General features: G+C 38.1%; 1 protein-coding gene and 1 pseudogene across 22 annotated transcripts in view; one reads left to right on the top strand and one right to left on the bottom strand.

The window, feature by feature from the left end:
* PARD3 (par-3 family cell polarity regulator) overlaps positions 1-17,754 on the bottom strand; it is a 668,338-nt gene that overhangs the window by 227,883 nt on the left and 422,701 nt on the right. For 12 of the 22 annotated variants that reach the window (XM_058681495.1, XM_058681510.1, XM_058681501.1 and 9 more), the window contains 3 exons: positions 17,174-17,362; positions 15,674-15,844; positions 6,561-6,720 (listed from right to left, as the gene is read on the bottom strand). In XM_058681495.1, the coding sequence (XP_058537478.1) occupies positions 6,561-6,720; positions 15,674-15,844; positions 17,174-17,362 (520 nt within the window). The remainder of the gene's footprint in view (positions 1-6,560; positions 6,721-15,673; positions 15,845-17,173; positions 17,363-17,754) is intronic. The other 10 variants (XM_058681497.1, XM_058681504.1, XM_058681498.1 and 7 more) reach the window with 1 other exon arrangement.
* On the top strand, positions 14,494-14,565 carry LOC131484108 (U4 spliceosomal RNA; annotated as a pseudogene).

The raw sequence follows: 17,754 nt of genomic DNA, 5'->3' as shown, positions 1-17,754 counted from the left end.
GACTTACATCAATCATTCACCCATTCATTCACTGGGACATACCACATAGCAAGTATGTAAGAAAGACTTAAATCTCGGCCCCCAAACAGCTCACACCCTAGAGAAAGAGACAGACATACAAAAACTGATAAGTGATTGGTGCTGTGAAGGATGTGCTCAAAGTACTATGGCGTTCACTTGTGCTGTAATTGCCTGGGTAGCTGAAGGCAGAGAATGCTGGGGATCTTAACAAAAGTTAACATCACAGTCGGGCTTTGAATGATGAATATGATCTTTTCTGCTAGGAGAAATGAGGACATTGATTTTAGACATCGGCAACTACATCATTATATTCATGATGGAGAAAAGCTCACAGTGCATTCTGGTGACACTTCAAAGATGAGTACATGCAGAATCAAGACCTTGTGGGGAGATGGCAAGAGTGATCTCGAAAAGATTAAGATCTAACTGCCTAGGGGCGCCTGGGTGGCTCAGTCGGTTGAGCGGCCGACTTTGGCTCAGGTCATGATCTCGCGGTCCGTGAGTTCGAGCCCCGCGTTGGGCTCTGTGCTGACAGCTCAGAGCCTGGAGTCTGTTTCAGATTCTGTGTCTCCCTCTCTCTGACCCTCCCCTGTTCATGCTCTGTCTCTTTCTGTCTCAAAAATAAATAAACGTTAAAAAAAAAAATTAAAAAAAAAAAAGATCTAATTGCCCAAATTTTCAGGCCAAGTCTGTACATTTTCATTTATTCAATTTGGATATAGCATTGTTGGTAAGGAAAGACTCACTACTGTCTACGGTGATCAGTTTCTTTCAGGAAAATCTGCTCAGGTGCATGGGTCAGCATGACAGATGTTTATATTTCTTGGGACAAAATTATGATTCAAGTCGTGAATCCTTAAAGATAAAGCTGGGGTCCAAATGATGCCATCTTCCTCCCGAAAGCACCCATACTTCTTCTGACTTCCTCCTCAAAAACTGTGCCATAATTTTGAATAAGAACTCATTGTGCAAGGCTTGGGTCCAAGTGGATATGTCATGAGAGGCCATACTCACAGAAACAAACAACACAATATGATGCAGGCCCACTGGCCTGGCTCTCTCAACAAAGCAAGAATTGACAATTTCCCTGTCACTTTACAGCAGGAGGGGAAAACTCTCATTTTAAGTCCAATATCCCAATCTGGTAAGCCAGCTTTACTGGCTCCTACCCAAATAAAACGGATTGCTGTATTTTCCCTTCTACAAGCACCATTTTATACTTTACATGGAGCCCACTTCGGATTCTAGGTCTCCCTCTCTCTGCTCTTCCCCTGTTCACACTCTGTCTCTCTCTCTCTCTCTCTCTCAAAAATAAAAATAAACACTTTAAAAAATTAAAAAAACATAAAATAGCACAACAGCAACATGTGGAGAGTTTTTAACATTTTAACATCAGTCTTAAGATCTAATTTTTAAGATAAACATTCATAAGAATGTACAAATGATGATTTTTTTTTTGTTTTAACATGAGTTTGGCAATTATGGGATGGCATATATAGGCTTGAAGGATTTTAAAGATATATATCATTCTAGACCTTTTACAAAGGAAAAATTTTAGGTTGATATGTATCTTTCCAGGACAACCCATAGAAGAAGACATGTCAGAAATTTCAAGTGTATTCATCATCTAGCACCGACTACTTTATTATAGAAATACTACATGCTCACTGAAATATCAACACAGCTTTTTATCAAGGAAAACACTATGTTTTGATTTGACATGTGTTCGTTTTGAGAAATTGTGAAAACTAGCAACTTTTTATGAATGCTCATGATTATAAAGCAAATCAAATTTAATACTTCATTGTTTTCCTCTCCTGAATTCAAATCACTCATTTACTACTTGAGTTTTTGGACTTTAGTACAGAAAAACAGAAATCTGTCCAAAACATTATCATTCACAAATAAGGTTGGACATTCTAGTACTATTACCAAAAGAAATATGTCCTTCTCAAGACATACTTTTTTTGCCCAAAAAGTGTACAGAATGACAAAACCAGTTATGCCTGACAGCTCACCACTGACAAGGCACGTGTCACAGCATTAAATGCCAAGTCCTCACAAAGGCAAAATTTAATGAAAGGAAAAATCACGATGTAATTACAGTGCACTCGTTTTTAAAAACAAAAACTAAAACTCCTGGGTTTACACAATATATTCTGAGAGACAGCCTAATAAGCAATATGGAACACTGAATGGCTCTTCATATGACAATCCTTTTTTATAATATGCTGTTTTGAGTAGAAATATTGTACCGTAAGTGATCCAAAATTTTAGGCATAAATGGCAAGAAACTTTCCTAATAGTAAGAAAACAATTTAGCTTTTTTCTCTCACCCATGATTCTGGGGGCTAATATTTCAAAGATTTGAGAATTCACATTTTTCATCAATTTCCCACTTCTTAACATGCTTGTCAGGAATTGCGGTTTCTGAACCTGGAGGCAGGAATATACAGGGAGTAATGGACAACTCAATTATCAAACTACATGTTTAACAAACTCCACCTAAACAATACCTCTTAATGATGTGTGCTGGTACAGGGCACATCATCAACGTGAAACCTTCCAAGGGTGACTTGAGAAGCCTGTGATCTGTTTTTAGATGGATAAATATTCCTCCTTCCTCAACTAGTTAACCAACAAACTATAAACTAAAATTTAAACCAGTCAATATCTTAAAGAGGAGTGACACAATGAGATACAGATGATTGGTCACTAAACGTTTATTCATTGGTACATTTACATAGAAGGCAACACCATTAATGACACTAGAAACAGATGAAAAGTTTTCCAGTGATTTGACTCACAATAAAAACGACATTAATGTTCCATTTTTCTGTGTTGAATTTCTAACATGATAAAAACATGCTGAACAAAAGTATTATTTAAACTCACCACAAACATATGAATATAAAAATTACTGAGATTAAATTCTAAAATGAATACACCAGATTTGGGGTTGCTTTAAAAAGAAAATTTGGGGGGTGCCTGGGTGGCTCAGTCGGTTAAGTGCCCAACTTCGGCTCAGGTCACGATCTCACGGTCCGTGAGTTCGAGCCCCGCGTCGGGCTCTGGGCTGATGGCTCAGAGCCTGGAGCCTGCTTCAGATTCTGTGTCTCCCTCTCTCTCTGACCCTCCCCCGTTCATGCTCTATCTCTCTCTGTCTCAAAAATAAATAAACATTAAAAAAAAAATTAAAAAAAAAAAAAAAGAAAATTTGGGAAAAAAAATTAAGGTTCCATGTCCCCAAATGTCAACTTGTGATGTATTTGGGCAAGAGTGTTGGTTAAATTAACCATGCCTCTTATTGTTTTGTGATTATTAGATTAAGATAGTCCAGCAATTTGTAAAAAAAAAAATTTAAGGCTTTTGTAAAAAAGAAATCGTAGGTAGGATCTCCAGAGATTTCTTTTCGATGAATATCCATGATAGTGGCAAGTAGGTTCATACAGAAGACATTTGGAGAAATCTTGCCTTGGTGACAACTCTGGTTGACCAGACCACAAGCTAGGAGGACCGATGAAGGTTGAAGTAGTGTGGGACTCGGGACTCAGAAAAAAACACATCCTAACTGATTTAGAAACACAGAAACCTTGTGGCTTCAGACTTGTCACTTAATTTCTCTGATCCCTAATTCCTCTGAACAGAAGATAATTCAGTTGGAGTAGATACCTAAGGTTATTTTCAAAGATGAGGTTTTGATTTTTAGATCACTTTGTTTGCCAGAATAGAACAGATTCTGGAGGCTGCCTAATGTCTTTTGCTTAAAGATGTAGATATTTATAAATTGATGTTAATAAAGAATGGATGTCACTAATAGTTATTGTGTGGTCTCAGTATTCCCCAGAGAGGTCTACTTTTAGAAACAGGAAATAACCAAAAACAACATAAAACAAAAAATCACCATGGGATCTTGTGACTTTGTTCCTTTATCTGTTAAGTGGGAAAGTGTGGCTGATGACCCCTGACATCCTTCCAAGTCTAACATCTCTTCCTATTTTGATCTATTTTTTTTAGAAGCTTCCCTCCTGAGATGTGTTCCCACAGAAATGAGTTAGAAAGCCACAAAGCTCCTTTTTGGTCTAGAGTCTCACATGATGAATTTTCACAGGTGAAAACTCACCCTGTTTGCATAAAATTAGTCATTTCTTAAAGTAATAAGTTGGAATTTCAATACAAAGCTCTAGTTGAATCATAGCAGATCATGAAGTAAATACCACCATGTCCACAAGTGTGTATGTAGGAGTTATTCTAAACATACAAAAGACAACCTGTAACCACACAAGAGCTACCTGAGAAACTTCCATGTACCTAGGTACTGTGCAAATCAATACATACTAGCGCGAATGATTTAGGCTAATAGAATTCAATGCTCTAATATCTTATATTTGGTACCTTGTTTTGACATTTTCTTGTCAGCTAACATCTCTTCCATGATTTCTAATTTTAGCAAACTATTTGTTTCTTAGGGTCGTTGATATTGGAATAGGGACCGATGAAGACTGAGGAATTCTCAAATTTGCAAAACTCAAGACATGGGATCGGGTTACGCATATACATTTCTCAGGGTAAAACTATACAGGATCCCTAGTTTCCAGTTTAATGTGTAAAAGCTAGCTTAAGAAAATATCTAAATCATTCAACATTAACTTGGCCTATCATCAGAGGGTAAAGAGTCTGCCACCCCCACTCCCAAAGGGCATGCACAGTACATCACAGAGCACATAGCTGGGAGGGAAGTGCTGCCCAGGGGAAAGCATCTGGAGTCTGAAAAGTCCATTCCATCTCTAGCAGGGGGAGGGGAAAACAACAGTAATATGAACTGAAGTGGACTAATGAAGCCACAGCTAACAAAATCAGGGCAAACAGACTATGAAGAAAATGACGGAATCCTTAACCCATATAGACAACATTTCAAAAGGTCACTAGGTGAATTTTGGGGTTTTTTGGTTTTTTAGTTTTAGTTTTTCGCCTTCCTCTGAAGCATCAGGGATTGGAGGCAGGACGCAGGTTACAGGAACTGGTGGACCAATGGTCTGATTCAGTATGGCAAGTCCTATGTTCCTATAATAAAGGGGAAATTACAGCGTATCACTTTGTATGCACACAGATCCAGGGACACATGCAGTCTCTTTCTCTCTCAAGGGTCTGAATTTTCATCAGTGAAAAAAGTATTTAACAAAGATAAAGTTTTACACCAAAGCCAAGAAAGTATGGAAAATCCAACAGCAGTGAAAAGAGTGATCATTAATAAGCAAAGATTAATGTGGTGAACTATGTACAATGTGTGTCACCGAACAGGTGTAGAATGGTTTTTAGTATCCTTCCCCTACTTCCATTTATGCCAACCTGGCAAAAAGAAAAATATTGACAAAGTAAAAGCAGAAGGCTGGCAGGTCTAAGTTCTATGTGCAACAGAATAAGAAATTGAGAATTTATCAACTTTTCCAAACTAGAAAGCTAGAAAGTCCAAAGGAAGAACAGAAAATTCTATTAGCCTTGTTTATGTGCTTTTCCTGTCTTGCCCAGAAGAGAGTTCTGTGTATGCAGAGATTGTGTCTTTCTCATTTTTGTATCTAGAGCAAAAGTATACACACAAATGTCTTGTCAATAGCAGGCTTTCCAGAAACGTCCACTGATGAATGAAATAAATTCTTGCTCCAATGAGGCTTCATAATGGAAACCCGATTTGTATTAAATCTTCATTAAATGTATCAAAATGGAGTTAAATTTAGGGTTTTACTTGGGAGCCTTGTGACACATACCAGCGATAAAAGTGTTTTATGTCAGGTGCTATTTTAATCAAAACAGTTTCGTAGGTTTTAAATTTGAGAACTCTCACAAGTTAATCCCAAGATGAGCAACTCAGTAAATCCAACCACTCCTGTGGCAAAGCAAGTCTTTATTAACTGGATCTGTTAGTAGAAAGCTGAACCGCTGCAGAGCAAGCGCTAATGACCTCATTACCCACTGGGGCCGTGCAGACAGCACGGTGTCGCATCTAAACAAAGGATGCAAAAAACTAGCTTCCAGATTTTAAAATGAGGGCTTTGAAAAAGTAGAGATGCAATTAAAAAATGGTAACATCCTATTAAGCACATACCAAATAAATGCGAATATTTCATATACATGCAAATGTGTAGATATGTATTTGTTCTTCTCCCTCTAAACAGTGCTGCTGTGGGAAGAGATTCAACTTTTGAATTCTTCTTGCCCCACACTGCTACATTTTGATTTTTTCCTAAAACCTGGCTTCACTTCTTATTTCAAACAAGCTAAAAATATCTTGATCACTGAAAATATTACCATGTGACCCCTTTCTTTTCTTCCCCCCCACCCCCCATTACAGGATCTAAAATTCACTTAACAAAATCAATGTATTGATTTACTCTCTTCACATTAACACTTCCTGGATGATTATAATGAACCTACTCTTTTTCCTCTTGAAAACATGGGCTTCCTTTACATTAATATTACATTAATAACCTCCCAGTGAACCAGGAAAGCATAAAAATAAGTTGTGATAAACAGAATTTTACCTGACTCACCCATTATCCTACTGAGTGCAGCATTTCTCGTGGGTGATTCATCGAGCCCCTCAATCCCACTGTAGAGGGAATGGGAGATTCTTCGTTCTCGATCATCCAATACTGTTTCGATGGGCAGCTCAGGTCCAGAGGGGCTCCCAGGTGACTTCAGCTATAGAGAAAAGGGGGCAAGGGAAATCAGTACTGGAGGCCCATTAGCAGCATGGGGGAATTATAACAACTTGCCCAAGGCCTGTATCCAACTGGGTACCAAATGAACTAGAACTTTTCACCCTGTACCAAAATAATTTGTGATGACAGCTCTGCCTAATGACCAACTTTCCGTGCCACTTTACACTGTGCCTCCCATGAAGTTCTGTCAGACTGCAGCCATTGGAGGAAAAATATGTATATTAAAAGCTTTTTTTTAATAACTTATTTTGCTGCTTATTTTTTCAATTTGACTGTTAGTATCGGTTGAAGTCAATTTAAGTTATGGTTTAATTCAGAATTCTTTATGAGATGTTGCTCTGCACAAAGGATGCTTTATCAGAATGGAAGCTGGAACTCAGCTACATGTTTTAGACCTATGGTAGGTAAATACACCTAACAATTAGCACACATCTCTGCGTGTGCTGCAAGAATTATTGCCTACTCTACGAGACCTCAAGACCACTTGTGAGCTTGGGTGTCTTGAACAATTCGATGAGCCTATATTTCTTTGGCTAGAAATTCAGGAAAAAAATCATTCTATTCTCTTACTATAATCTTAAATATAAGGTAGTAAGTAACTGAAAAAAAAAAACACTTTAACAGCAGACAAACAATATAGAAGTAGGGATCGAATATTCTAATGAAGCAAAGATGTGTATGTCACAAACACAGACAATCTACTAAGCAAAGAATATAGGTCAATTTTTATCACCACGAATGAAAACAGTATGTGGCATTCTTTAAAACAGCTGTGCCTCCAAGTCAGATTCTTCACAAAAATAATATGAATAAGGAACCTATGTTCATAAGGCCTTGAAACAAATCTGCTTCGAGGAAGAACAAAGCACACTTAACTGCAGTCGTCCAAATGTGGGCTCTGGGGTTAACCCCGTGGACTAATATCGCGTGACGCTTGGTGTTGGCTTGCAGCCAGAGACAAAGAGGGCTTGGCGGGAGGGTTCTGGGGGGAGCAGCACAACACGGCAAAGTGGGAGAGAGTTTGCACATTCCAAACAGATGAAACCACAGCCGTTGCGGTTCCTTCATCTGAACAAATTATTATTTCTGTTAGAAGCTATCATCTGTTTAATATAAATGAGATATTTAATGAAGTTCCGAATTGTAGACTTATCTCTCCCAGTTTGATAAGCACTGGGGAGATTTAATGCATTGAAGGGTCAACACAATTACAATTGGAGGCACGTCAAACTGCAGGAGCATAATCAACTCGCAGCGCTAGTGAATTAGACTCAATAAGGTTTAAATTGTGAAATGAGGATTTGTTTTATTAGTTTCTTTTTTTTTTAAGTTGCAGATTACAACTGACAGCTTTACAGAAAAGTAAATTAAGTATTCAAGGTTTCTGATGTAAAAAAACAAAAGAACATTTTCTGAAAGAATACTGTGCTTAAATTCCAAGGTACTTTGGGAGGTAAAAACAAAAACAAAAGCCGATACCCTAAGCCTTTAAGAACAAGTATGTTTGAAAATTTTAAATGAGCACATATATTAAAGTGACTTGCTATACAAGTCTCTCTACAAGACCTGTTTGCTGTATAATTTATTTGATCATAAGACAAACAACATATCCTCACATTTGCTTAACAGATGCATTTCATTGAACCATACAACTGCAATCTTCTAGATGGTAAAATCCTTGTACAGCCATTCATGAGAAATCCCTAAATAATCTAAGAGGCTATTTTAGAATTTTAGGAAATCAAATAAAAATTCCATTTAGAAAATAGCACACGCAGGCTTTCTAGAAAAAAAAACCAGTAAGGTGCCTGTTCAGAAAGAACCTCACACTTGAACATTTCATGGGAAAGAGTCTTCATGTCCCCTACCTCCCTAACCATGTCTAATTTACATCTAAAAAGACAGATTTAAATGAAGACATCAATAGCCTACTACATAAATATTTAACAGAGGATACAATGCCTTTTAATTTCTTTAAAAAAAAAAAGCCTGATTGGGGAGCACAGTTTTGTTTTAAATCTTCTGATGATTTTGTTGTTGTTGTAGGAAAGCCAGTTTAAGAACAAGAAACATGCCACTGTGGCACTATGGCAGCACAGACAGGCAGGGCCGCCTTCAGTCCTGAAGAATGGCCCAGAATGGCCTACAATCTGGGCCTCTCCCAGGCCCTGCAAGTCTCCTTACGTAAAAACCTTATCCAAATTAAACTTCATCAGAAGAAGAAAGGCAAATAAAAGATCTGCAATTTTCACTTTGTAACTTGTTCAAAGTGCAAAAATGTTCTTCAGTCCAACTTCAGTGCCGAGTAGGGGTAATTGTGCTGGACCCCCTCAGCTCCATCTCTAGAAACACAGGAAAGCCTTTCCACCCCTTAAAGAAAAATTAGCTCTTGGTTGTAGTAAGATAACTCATATTGGGTAGGAGTGGATATGGATACAGTCATTCTCTAAAGTAATACAGACATGTCTATCACAGGTCAAAAAACAGTTTACACTCCCTGTCCCGGACATTTGTTTCACTTTGTGGTCATTGTCCTCACAAAATAAAAAGCTAAGTGAATAATAAAGATTCATGTGAATCAATATTTATCATAACTTCATTTACAAACGTATAAAATTAGGAATTACCCCAATACTGAAAAACAATGTAAATGTAATACTCTCTTAGATAAGATACCCAAACAATGATATATTGCTTTTATAATCAGAAAATACAAATGCTATTTAATAACAAAGAAACTGGATATTGTCCAATGAATATGCTTTTCATTATATACTTGGACTACCTTTCTGAGGAATAGTTAAAATCCTGGCTTCTTTTAAAAAGCTAATATAATTTCTGTGGGGGTTAGTAAATTCTCACATTCATGTAGGTCAAATGAGGTCTTTCACATAAAGAAAATGTATCCCACCATCTTGACTATAAGCCTTGAAAACCTGGCATAGATATGGCTCTAATCTTCTACATCAAACTTAAGACTGAGTTCTAGTTAACAATCTGCATACTCTTATTATTCGATATTTCAGTATTTATGGGCTTATTCTATTTTATCCCCAATGCCTGGCACAGAGCAGGTACTGGGTAAATAACTGGGCGAATAAATTCATTTCCAAGTAAACGACTCAGATTTTCCTCAAAATGGTTTGGAGATTTATACATGTGAAGCCACGTGGAAGCAAGCCTAAAGCTGAGGGCACAGTACAATGTTGAAATACAGCAATTGAGCCTAGATTACAATTCTGTGTTGTGGAAAGTACTAACATCTGAAGGACAGGTAAACACAAAACAATGAATAAAAGGGCAGGCTTGGGTTTTGAAGAAGAGTGGCCAGTTTAGGCTCTGCTATCAATCAGGACAGCATTTCAGCTCCTCTGTACCCTGCTCTGCCGCGTGGGCAACAGCAAGGATCAGAGCGGTAATGTAAGTTCCCCCAAGTCATTCTGCCTGTAAGCAGCACACCCAGAATGTAAGGGAAGGTCTGAGGCTAAAGCCCATGCTTTATTGTATGCTGCCTCTTAACACAACCGGAATACAAAGTGCCTGAACAACACAATCACAATCAATTAGGCCCACTCACATGCATAAGATGAATGGGCACCCTGCTTCCAAATTACTTTGCCACTACCTTGGCCTTGCAGCCATTAAGCAAATCGTTTGACCTTTCTGCATTTATTTCTTAATATATAAAGTGAAGAGAGCCATAAATGATACCTTAGGCCCCTTCCTATTTTAATATAGCTTTCTAATTCTAAGAGGATTAAATGTACAGAGAGAACTCATTTTAAAGTAGTCCTTGATGACTAGATCCTTCAGCCTGGGGTGTAAGACAAAGCTCACCTTGTCCCATTCTCAACAAGTACTAAGGCAAGGCTTTGTATGAAATCACGTCTAACACCGATATAATGAGATGACTGTAAGCTATGTTAGACTGCAGTAATTTCTAAAATATTAATTTCCTTGGGACATCTACAATCAGCATAATTCTCACACACAGGTTACTTTCAATCCTCAAGGGATGATGTCAGGTATTTACTCCCATATCTCCTTCTAAGTCCTCAACAAATGTGTCCTTTTTGATGATACCCAGTGTTTCTGCCTCTTGCTTTATGTATTTTTTTTCCAGTGGAAAGAATGTCAGGACTTACAAAATTTGTCTCCAAAAAAGTCAATCCACCAATCAGGAGCACAAAACAAGGGAAAGCCATTTTTCTCTTTTTTCCTAAAGAAACAATTATTGCTTATGAGATGTTTTAAATGTACTTAAGAACATCAGATCCAAGGAAAGCAAAGAAAATTCAGAATCACTGCCAAAATATTAATTTGGTTAGCATGCCTGATGTTTTCTTTTTTTTTTTTTTATTTAGAACTTCAGTCTTTAATATTAACTAAGTTATCTCTTCTTTTTTTCTATTCTATTCTATTCTATTCTATTCTATTCTATTCTATTCTATTCTAATTTTAGACACAGAGAGAGAGTATGAGCAGGAGAGGGGCAGAGGCAGGGGGAAAATCTCAAGCAGCCTCTACTTTTCAGTGTGGAGTCCAATGCAGGGCTTGATGACCTGAGCTGAAATCAAGTCAGATGCTCAACCAGCTGAGCCCCCAGACACCCCTGTTAGCTCTTCTCAAAACACAAGACTCTCCAGGATTATTTCCCTTATCATTCAGTTCATGCTTAGGTGTCTGCTCTGGGTTGTACCTCAGTGATGGAGAGATAGAAACATGACAGATGGACAACATCTTGGACATCTCAGAATTTACAGGCCTCATGAAAGAAAACCAAAAAGGAAACTATGACAGTGTAAATCCTGCTAGATGGAGGTAAGTACTCGCACCCCGGAAACACCCCGGTGAGAGAAACTACAATCTAAAGGCTGTCTTTGTGAGGACAAGGAGCAGAATGGGCTCATGGGGAAAACTTGGAGGTGAGAGAGTATCTCATGTGTCTAAGAAAGTGCAAGGAGTGCTGAGTAGCTCAAGCAGACTGCACAGGAAGTTTCCACATGTCCCAGTGGGCTGTGTGATGGAGACCGGCATCTGTCCTGGACAGGCTGAAAACGTCCCGAAGGGATATCAGATGAAAGGGACATGAGCAATTTGTTTTGCGAAGAAACCTGCCTTACTGCAGTGTGGAGAATGGACCAAGGAAGAAATCCCTGTAGAGGCTTTGGCACTGACCCCAGCAAGACCATGGGCCTAGAGTGGGGCAATAGCAGAGCGGCTGCAGAAGAGTGGGTCGAGGAGAGAGAGGTTCTGGAAACAGAGGCGATAGAGACAGGAAAGGCATTTGAGAGGTGAAGAGTGATCCCCTTCTCCATCTTCTACAACTGAAAGAGCAGTGGTGTGGTTTATAGGGTGGGGGGAGGCAAGACAGGATAGAGGAAGCCAGCAGCATTGGGGGCTGGTGAATGAGGTGCCTGAGCGACAAACCAGCAAGTATCTCCATGGGCAGTTAGACAGAGGGATCTGGAACTGGAACAGAATTCTGAGCTGGGGACAGGGTTATGGGAACCATAATAGCATCACTGGTACCTGAAGATGTCCCAGGGAGCATGTGTGGAATAAGAAACAGCCCACGGAAAGCTTTGAGAAGTACTAACAATAAAAGAACAGGCAGAAATAAATGAACCTCAAAGGAGAGAGAAGAGCCAGAGGGAAGGAGGAGAAAAATGGGGAGAGCAGGTTAAGAAAAGATTCAAGATGGGTGGTGTTCCAAGATTCCTGAAAGGCTGAGCAAAAGAGACTGAGAAATCTCTTCCCAAGAACATCTCCAAGTGTGCTGTTCAGTGAAATTCAGGCGAAGATGATACCTAGAGTGGAGAGTGGACAAATAATTTTTGAATAAAAATATTAAGATAATATATGACACTTCCTTCATACAAGAAAAGGGCAAGGAAAGATGTAACAATGTACAATTTTCTTTTGCAAATTCTCATCTTCTCTGGCTTGAAATTAAGTATGCAAACCCTTGATTTAAAGATGAGTTAGTAAAATATAATTTTGTGATGTTGTCAAAGACCGGACTCTGTGGCTGACTAATAGACCCAGAAGGACAGAACTCAAAACACATAATTTTGGCTTGAGGTTCATTCATGACAAGATACCGTATGCTTATATCAATATTTACTGTAACACAATTTACACATACTCTCTTGTAATTCAGAGAGATGTTTTTCCAAAGGTAATATATAATATAAGTACAACAGCAGCAAAATCATGTCTTATGCCTTATGGGAAGCTGAACTGAGCTCTTCTGTCTTCATATAATTCTTTAGTTAAATCCTGTCAGTACAAAAGGCTTCTCGGTAGTATTACAAAGAAAGCACAGCACTCATGATAAGATTTTTTTTGATATAATTGTTTTATAAGCTTATACCCTCCTAAGAAATAGTAATAACCAGCAATGTATGAAAATGATACCATAAGGAATACTGAATATTAAAGTCTATTACTATCTATTGCAGCTGTTCCCTTACTTAAATCATTTCATTCACATAAATTCATATGCAGAAGTGAATGAGACACAGAAATATTTCAGTGGGATTCCAATTTCATGTGTCTTACAGGACAACAGGGAAAAAAATCAGTGCTTTTATCAAAACATTTTCAGGCTGGGACAGGTTTGCTCTGCTACTGCTTGGGGAACAACGAGGAACCATCTGAATCAGGGGAAAGCATGTCCAGATTCAGAATGCTGGTCTTCAGTGATATTCATATGTTTTCAGTGTCCCTAGAACATCCAATGTTTATCTGTCAGGGAAAACTTTGAGAAGGTGTTACAAATTCTAATTGATTTTAAGAGGGACTGAAAATATGATATATTCTGCAGCAGAATTTAAGTTCTAGGAGAGAAGGAACATGATCTGTTTTTAATCACTGCCATATGCCAGCGATCTAACACACTTCCTGTATATAGTAGATTAGTAGATGCTCAATAAACGTCTGCCGGAGAATACTGTCCTGTGAATGTGAAGTCCTTCAGGTTTAGAAAAAGACCTAATAAAGAGCAGTATACTTGTGAACTTACTGTGGAGACTTTTCATTTAGCACTTCAAAGGATCTGCATTTTATTTTTTTAATGTCTATTTATTTTGAGACAGAGAGAGAGAGAGAGAGAGAGAGAGTGAGTGAGTGAGGGAGGGAAGAGGAGGGACAGAGAGAGAGGGAGTTCAAACCCACAAACCATGCTATCATGATCTGAGCGAAATCCAGAGTCGAACACTTAACCAGCTGAGCCACCCAGGTGTCCCTATAGGACTTATATTTAAAAAAATCATTTAATAATTTTTGAGACAAAATAATAAATTTTGGCATCAAATACAAACTCTACGTCTCAGGAAAACCATTCCAGTAGGCTACTCTGAGAGATTAGCATTTATATTTATATTATGAAAGTGAATTTTTATCTTATGAAAGTTAATTTTAAGTTAAGGTTCAGTGTTCCCTTGTTACGGAAATTAACTCATTATTGTTAACAAATTCTCCATTTGAAAAATAAAAACAATAAAGAAATAATAGTCAATAACCTTTCCAAAACTGGTCACCTCAACACTGAGTACTCAACTTTCACTGCAAAATAAGAATATATTACAGGATGGCATGAGTGGTCAAGCAATCTGAATAGTTCCACTTTATACATATAACATAGATTTTAAAATTAAGAAAAACACTTAAAACATTTAGATATAACTTTCAGTTTATATGATTTCCTAGGCACTTCCTTTTAGTTGATTTAAAAATGTAGGAAGTTGATAGCTTTGCGCAGTGGCAGTATCGTAGCCAATGAGGTTTATCCGAGGCGCGATTATTGCTAATTAAAAATGTAGGAAGTTGACATGGTGCCTGGGTGGCTCAGTCGGTTAAGCATCAGACTTCAGCTCAGGTCATGATCTCACTATATGTGGGTTCGAAAATCCCCTCATCAGGCTCTGTGCTGACGGCTCGGAGCCTGGAGCCTGCTTCAGATTCTGTGTCTCCCCCCACCCACCCCCCCCTTGTCTCTCTCTCTCTCTAAAATAAAGAGACATTAAAAAAAATTATTTTTTAATGTGGGGAGTTGAGCATTGATTAAAAACAAAAACAAACTCTACTTTTTTTTTTTAACAAGCTTTGCTCTATAAATTCTCAGCTCCCACCTATTTCCTATGGATGGCACATAAATTATAACAGAACTATAAACTTTTTTTAGGTTTAATATAATCACATAAATATATAATTCCTGTTAAATTGTCAAATGCCCTATTATGCAAGAAAGTATGTTTCTGCTTAGCAAGTTTTTACAATTTGGGAAAACATGATCATAACCTTCAAGAGAGGATATTCTTCCTACTCATTCCTAACTACATACCTGCTACATGTATTCAGAGCCAGCCATGGCACTGTGCAATAGATATCACTGAAAAAGCATGCAGTCAAGGGGAAAATATTCAACCCTTTAGTAAAGGAGAAAGGAGACACAGGAGAATAGGAGGGGAGACTTACATTTTTGACAAGGTCACAAGAGAAACAGACTCTCCCCTTTCAGGGGCTTTGAAAGAAGCATCCCACTTTGATAAGTCAAATGAACAAGCCATTATTTCATTGTTTCTCTCTCCTAGGAACAACACTACTGAACAGAAGAGAAACTGTTGGCTCCCAACAGGAAGGTATGGCCGTTTTCAAAAAGAGAACCAGCTGAAGGTGCTTTTAAGATCCCAGTGTTATTTGTTGCGCTGGAGACAGAAATACTAGTGCACACTTAGGGATATTTTGATCACATATTTAAGAGAACAAATCATAGTCCACAGATAATGCAATAAAGAGAGCAAAGATAATTTATAATGTTTTGAAGCAAAGTCCCAGAACCTGCCATTCTTTGTCCAATATTAGGACAAAAACTTAGTCTTATTACAATTTCAAATGCTAGAGTCTTCTTTTTATTTTTTATACTTTACCTCATTGCACTTGCTTATTCGCCTTGCAACAATGAGCTGGATCATTCCTCGCTTGTTCCCTTCAGTGGACATAGACCTTCGGAGGGTTTCCATGGCATCTTGGTTTGTCTTGCCCAACAGGGATTCTCCATTCACTGCTATCAGTTGATCATTCACCCGAAGCCTTCCATCCTGGGAAGAAAACAGGTAGAAATAAGTGCTATTAAATACACTGTTATAAAAGAAGTTGCTTTCTCTTTAGTTAAAAATAAATAAATAAATACATAAATACAAGGGGGACAAAAAGAGGCTTTAATCCTAATGGATTATGCCCAATTGAACACGAGCACAATAATGTCTAAGCAGCCACTGCAGCCTGTGTCTATTTCAATCATTTATACATTTGTAAACCAAGTCATTATCATAATCTGTTTACCAAAATAGCATACTAATTTAAAGGACACAAAGTGATTACTTTCTTGCTTCCAGAGACACCCATAGAGGTTATTTACAACCCAAGACAAGAAAAAGCTCAAGGCTGTTACACAATTGCAGAGAGGTGCCCCCTTAACAAATAGCCAGGAAACTTTCTCCAGACTGGGGAATAGTCTAGGTGATCCATAGTCAGGGAAGGGGAAGATGAGCTTTACTGCAGGGCAGCTCTGTGCCAGAACCTCCGCTAAGTCTTTGCACAGATTATCTTCTTTCAACTATAAGGGCTACGGGTTGTAAATTCTGTGAGACCAAAAATGGGGACTTGAAGCTATGATTTCATCCCCAAATGAGAGACCACCAAGATTTCTATTAGTTTGATCATGCATGGGCTACTATGAAGAAAACAAAAGACACTTGGTAAGTGTTACAGTGTATCTGAATATGCTGCTTCAAAACACACCATTTTGACATAAGGACTATTTTGAGCTGAAGGCAACTGAAAAATGGCAGATGGAGAAGGAGCTCTCTGTTCTTCCCTTCTCTGGCTAAGTGCAGGGCATAGAGTTCCTCTTAGGAAGATGTCTCCTTTCCTCTCTCAAACCAGTAAAAAAAAGACCCTCATCACGAGAGACACAGAGAGCACTGAGATTAGTCAGCCTACAAAACAGACCGTACAAAATAAACCTTGTCTTCCACTAGTTTCTGCCATATATTTACCGTCCTACAATTTACCACCCCAAAGCCCAACCCCCTTTTCCTCGTCCAATCATGGCTCCACAATCCATTGCCCTTTGCTAAAATGGTATCTAAGTTTCTGAGTCTAACCACTTCTTTAGGTTTTCTCTTTTCTGTAGAACCCCTGTATGTGGAAAATTTTAAATATTAACATCAATAAAATTTGTGAACATGTTCTGTTCATCTGTCTTTTGCCAGTTGAATTCACAGGCCATAGATAAAGAACACAAGAGGGTAGAGGAACAAGTAATCCGCCCCCACACTGTGTATATGTTTCCAAGATAGGAATAGGGTTGTACTTAAATATTTTTGTTAATGAGCATAAGCTGGGTAAAGTTAACATTTGCTTACTTTAGATGCTGCTCCTCCATTAATAATGGACTTGACGAAGATTCCCAAATCTGCATGGTTCTCTTTGGACCGGTTACCTTTGACACTGACACCAAGACCCGCTGATCCTGAATCATTAAGTGGAACTTCAAACGTCAGAAATTCCCTGGTGCCATCAGGTGTGAGAACAATATCCTCATCTTCTGCTTTCTAGTAGGAAACAAAATTGCACAGCACGTTATATTCCAATGTTCCTTTCTCATAGCTATTTTTAAAAACTGCTAATGAGCAGTCTGTAATCCTCACACACAGTATTTCCACCAAAGTTCCGTGACAAGATCCATGATAACTGCATCTGCACCCCCTCCAGATGATTCCTGGAACCAGCTGTTAATATTTTCATGTGGCACTTGTTTCAATATTGAAACAAACTCAAACCAGAAAAGTAGGAAAAATACAGCTAAAGACTGAAGACATGTAGACTCATAGAATTTGGGATTTTTTTTTTTTTTGGTCTGTTTATATATCCTAAACCACAAAAGTAAAACAGTTAACAGCAGGAATCAAAATAAATAAATACAACTCATTTGTCCTTTTATTCA

This window comes from Neofelis nebulosa, chromosome 8 (genome assembly GCF_028018385.1).
Source record: "Neofelis nebulosa isolate mNeoNeb1 chromosome 8, mNeoNeb1.pri, whole genome shotgun sequence".
NCBI classification, from domain to species: Eukaryota; Metazoa; Chordata; class Mammalia; order Carnivora; family Felidae; genus Neofelis; species Neofelis nebulosa.
Note: the sequence above shows the minus strand (reverse complement) of the source record. Positions and strands in the feature narration are given on the sequence as shown.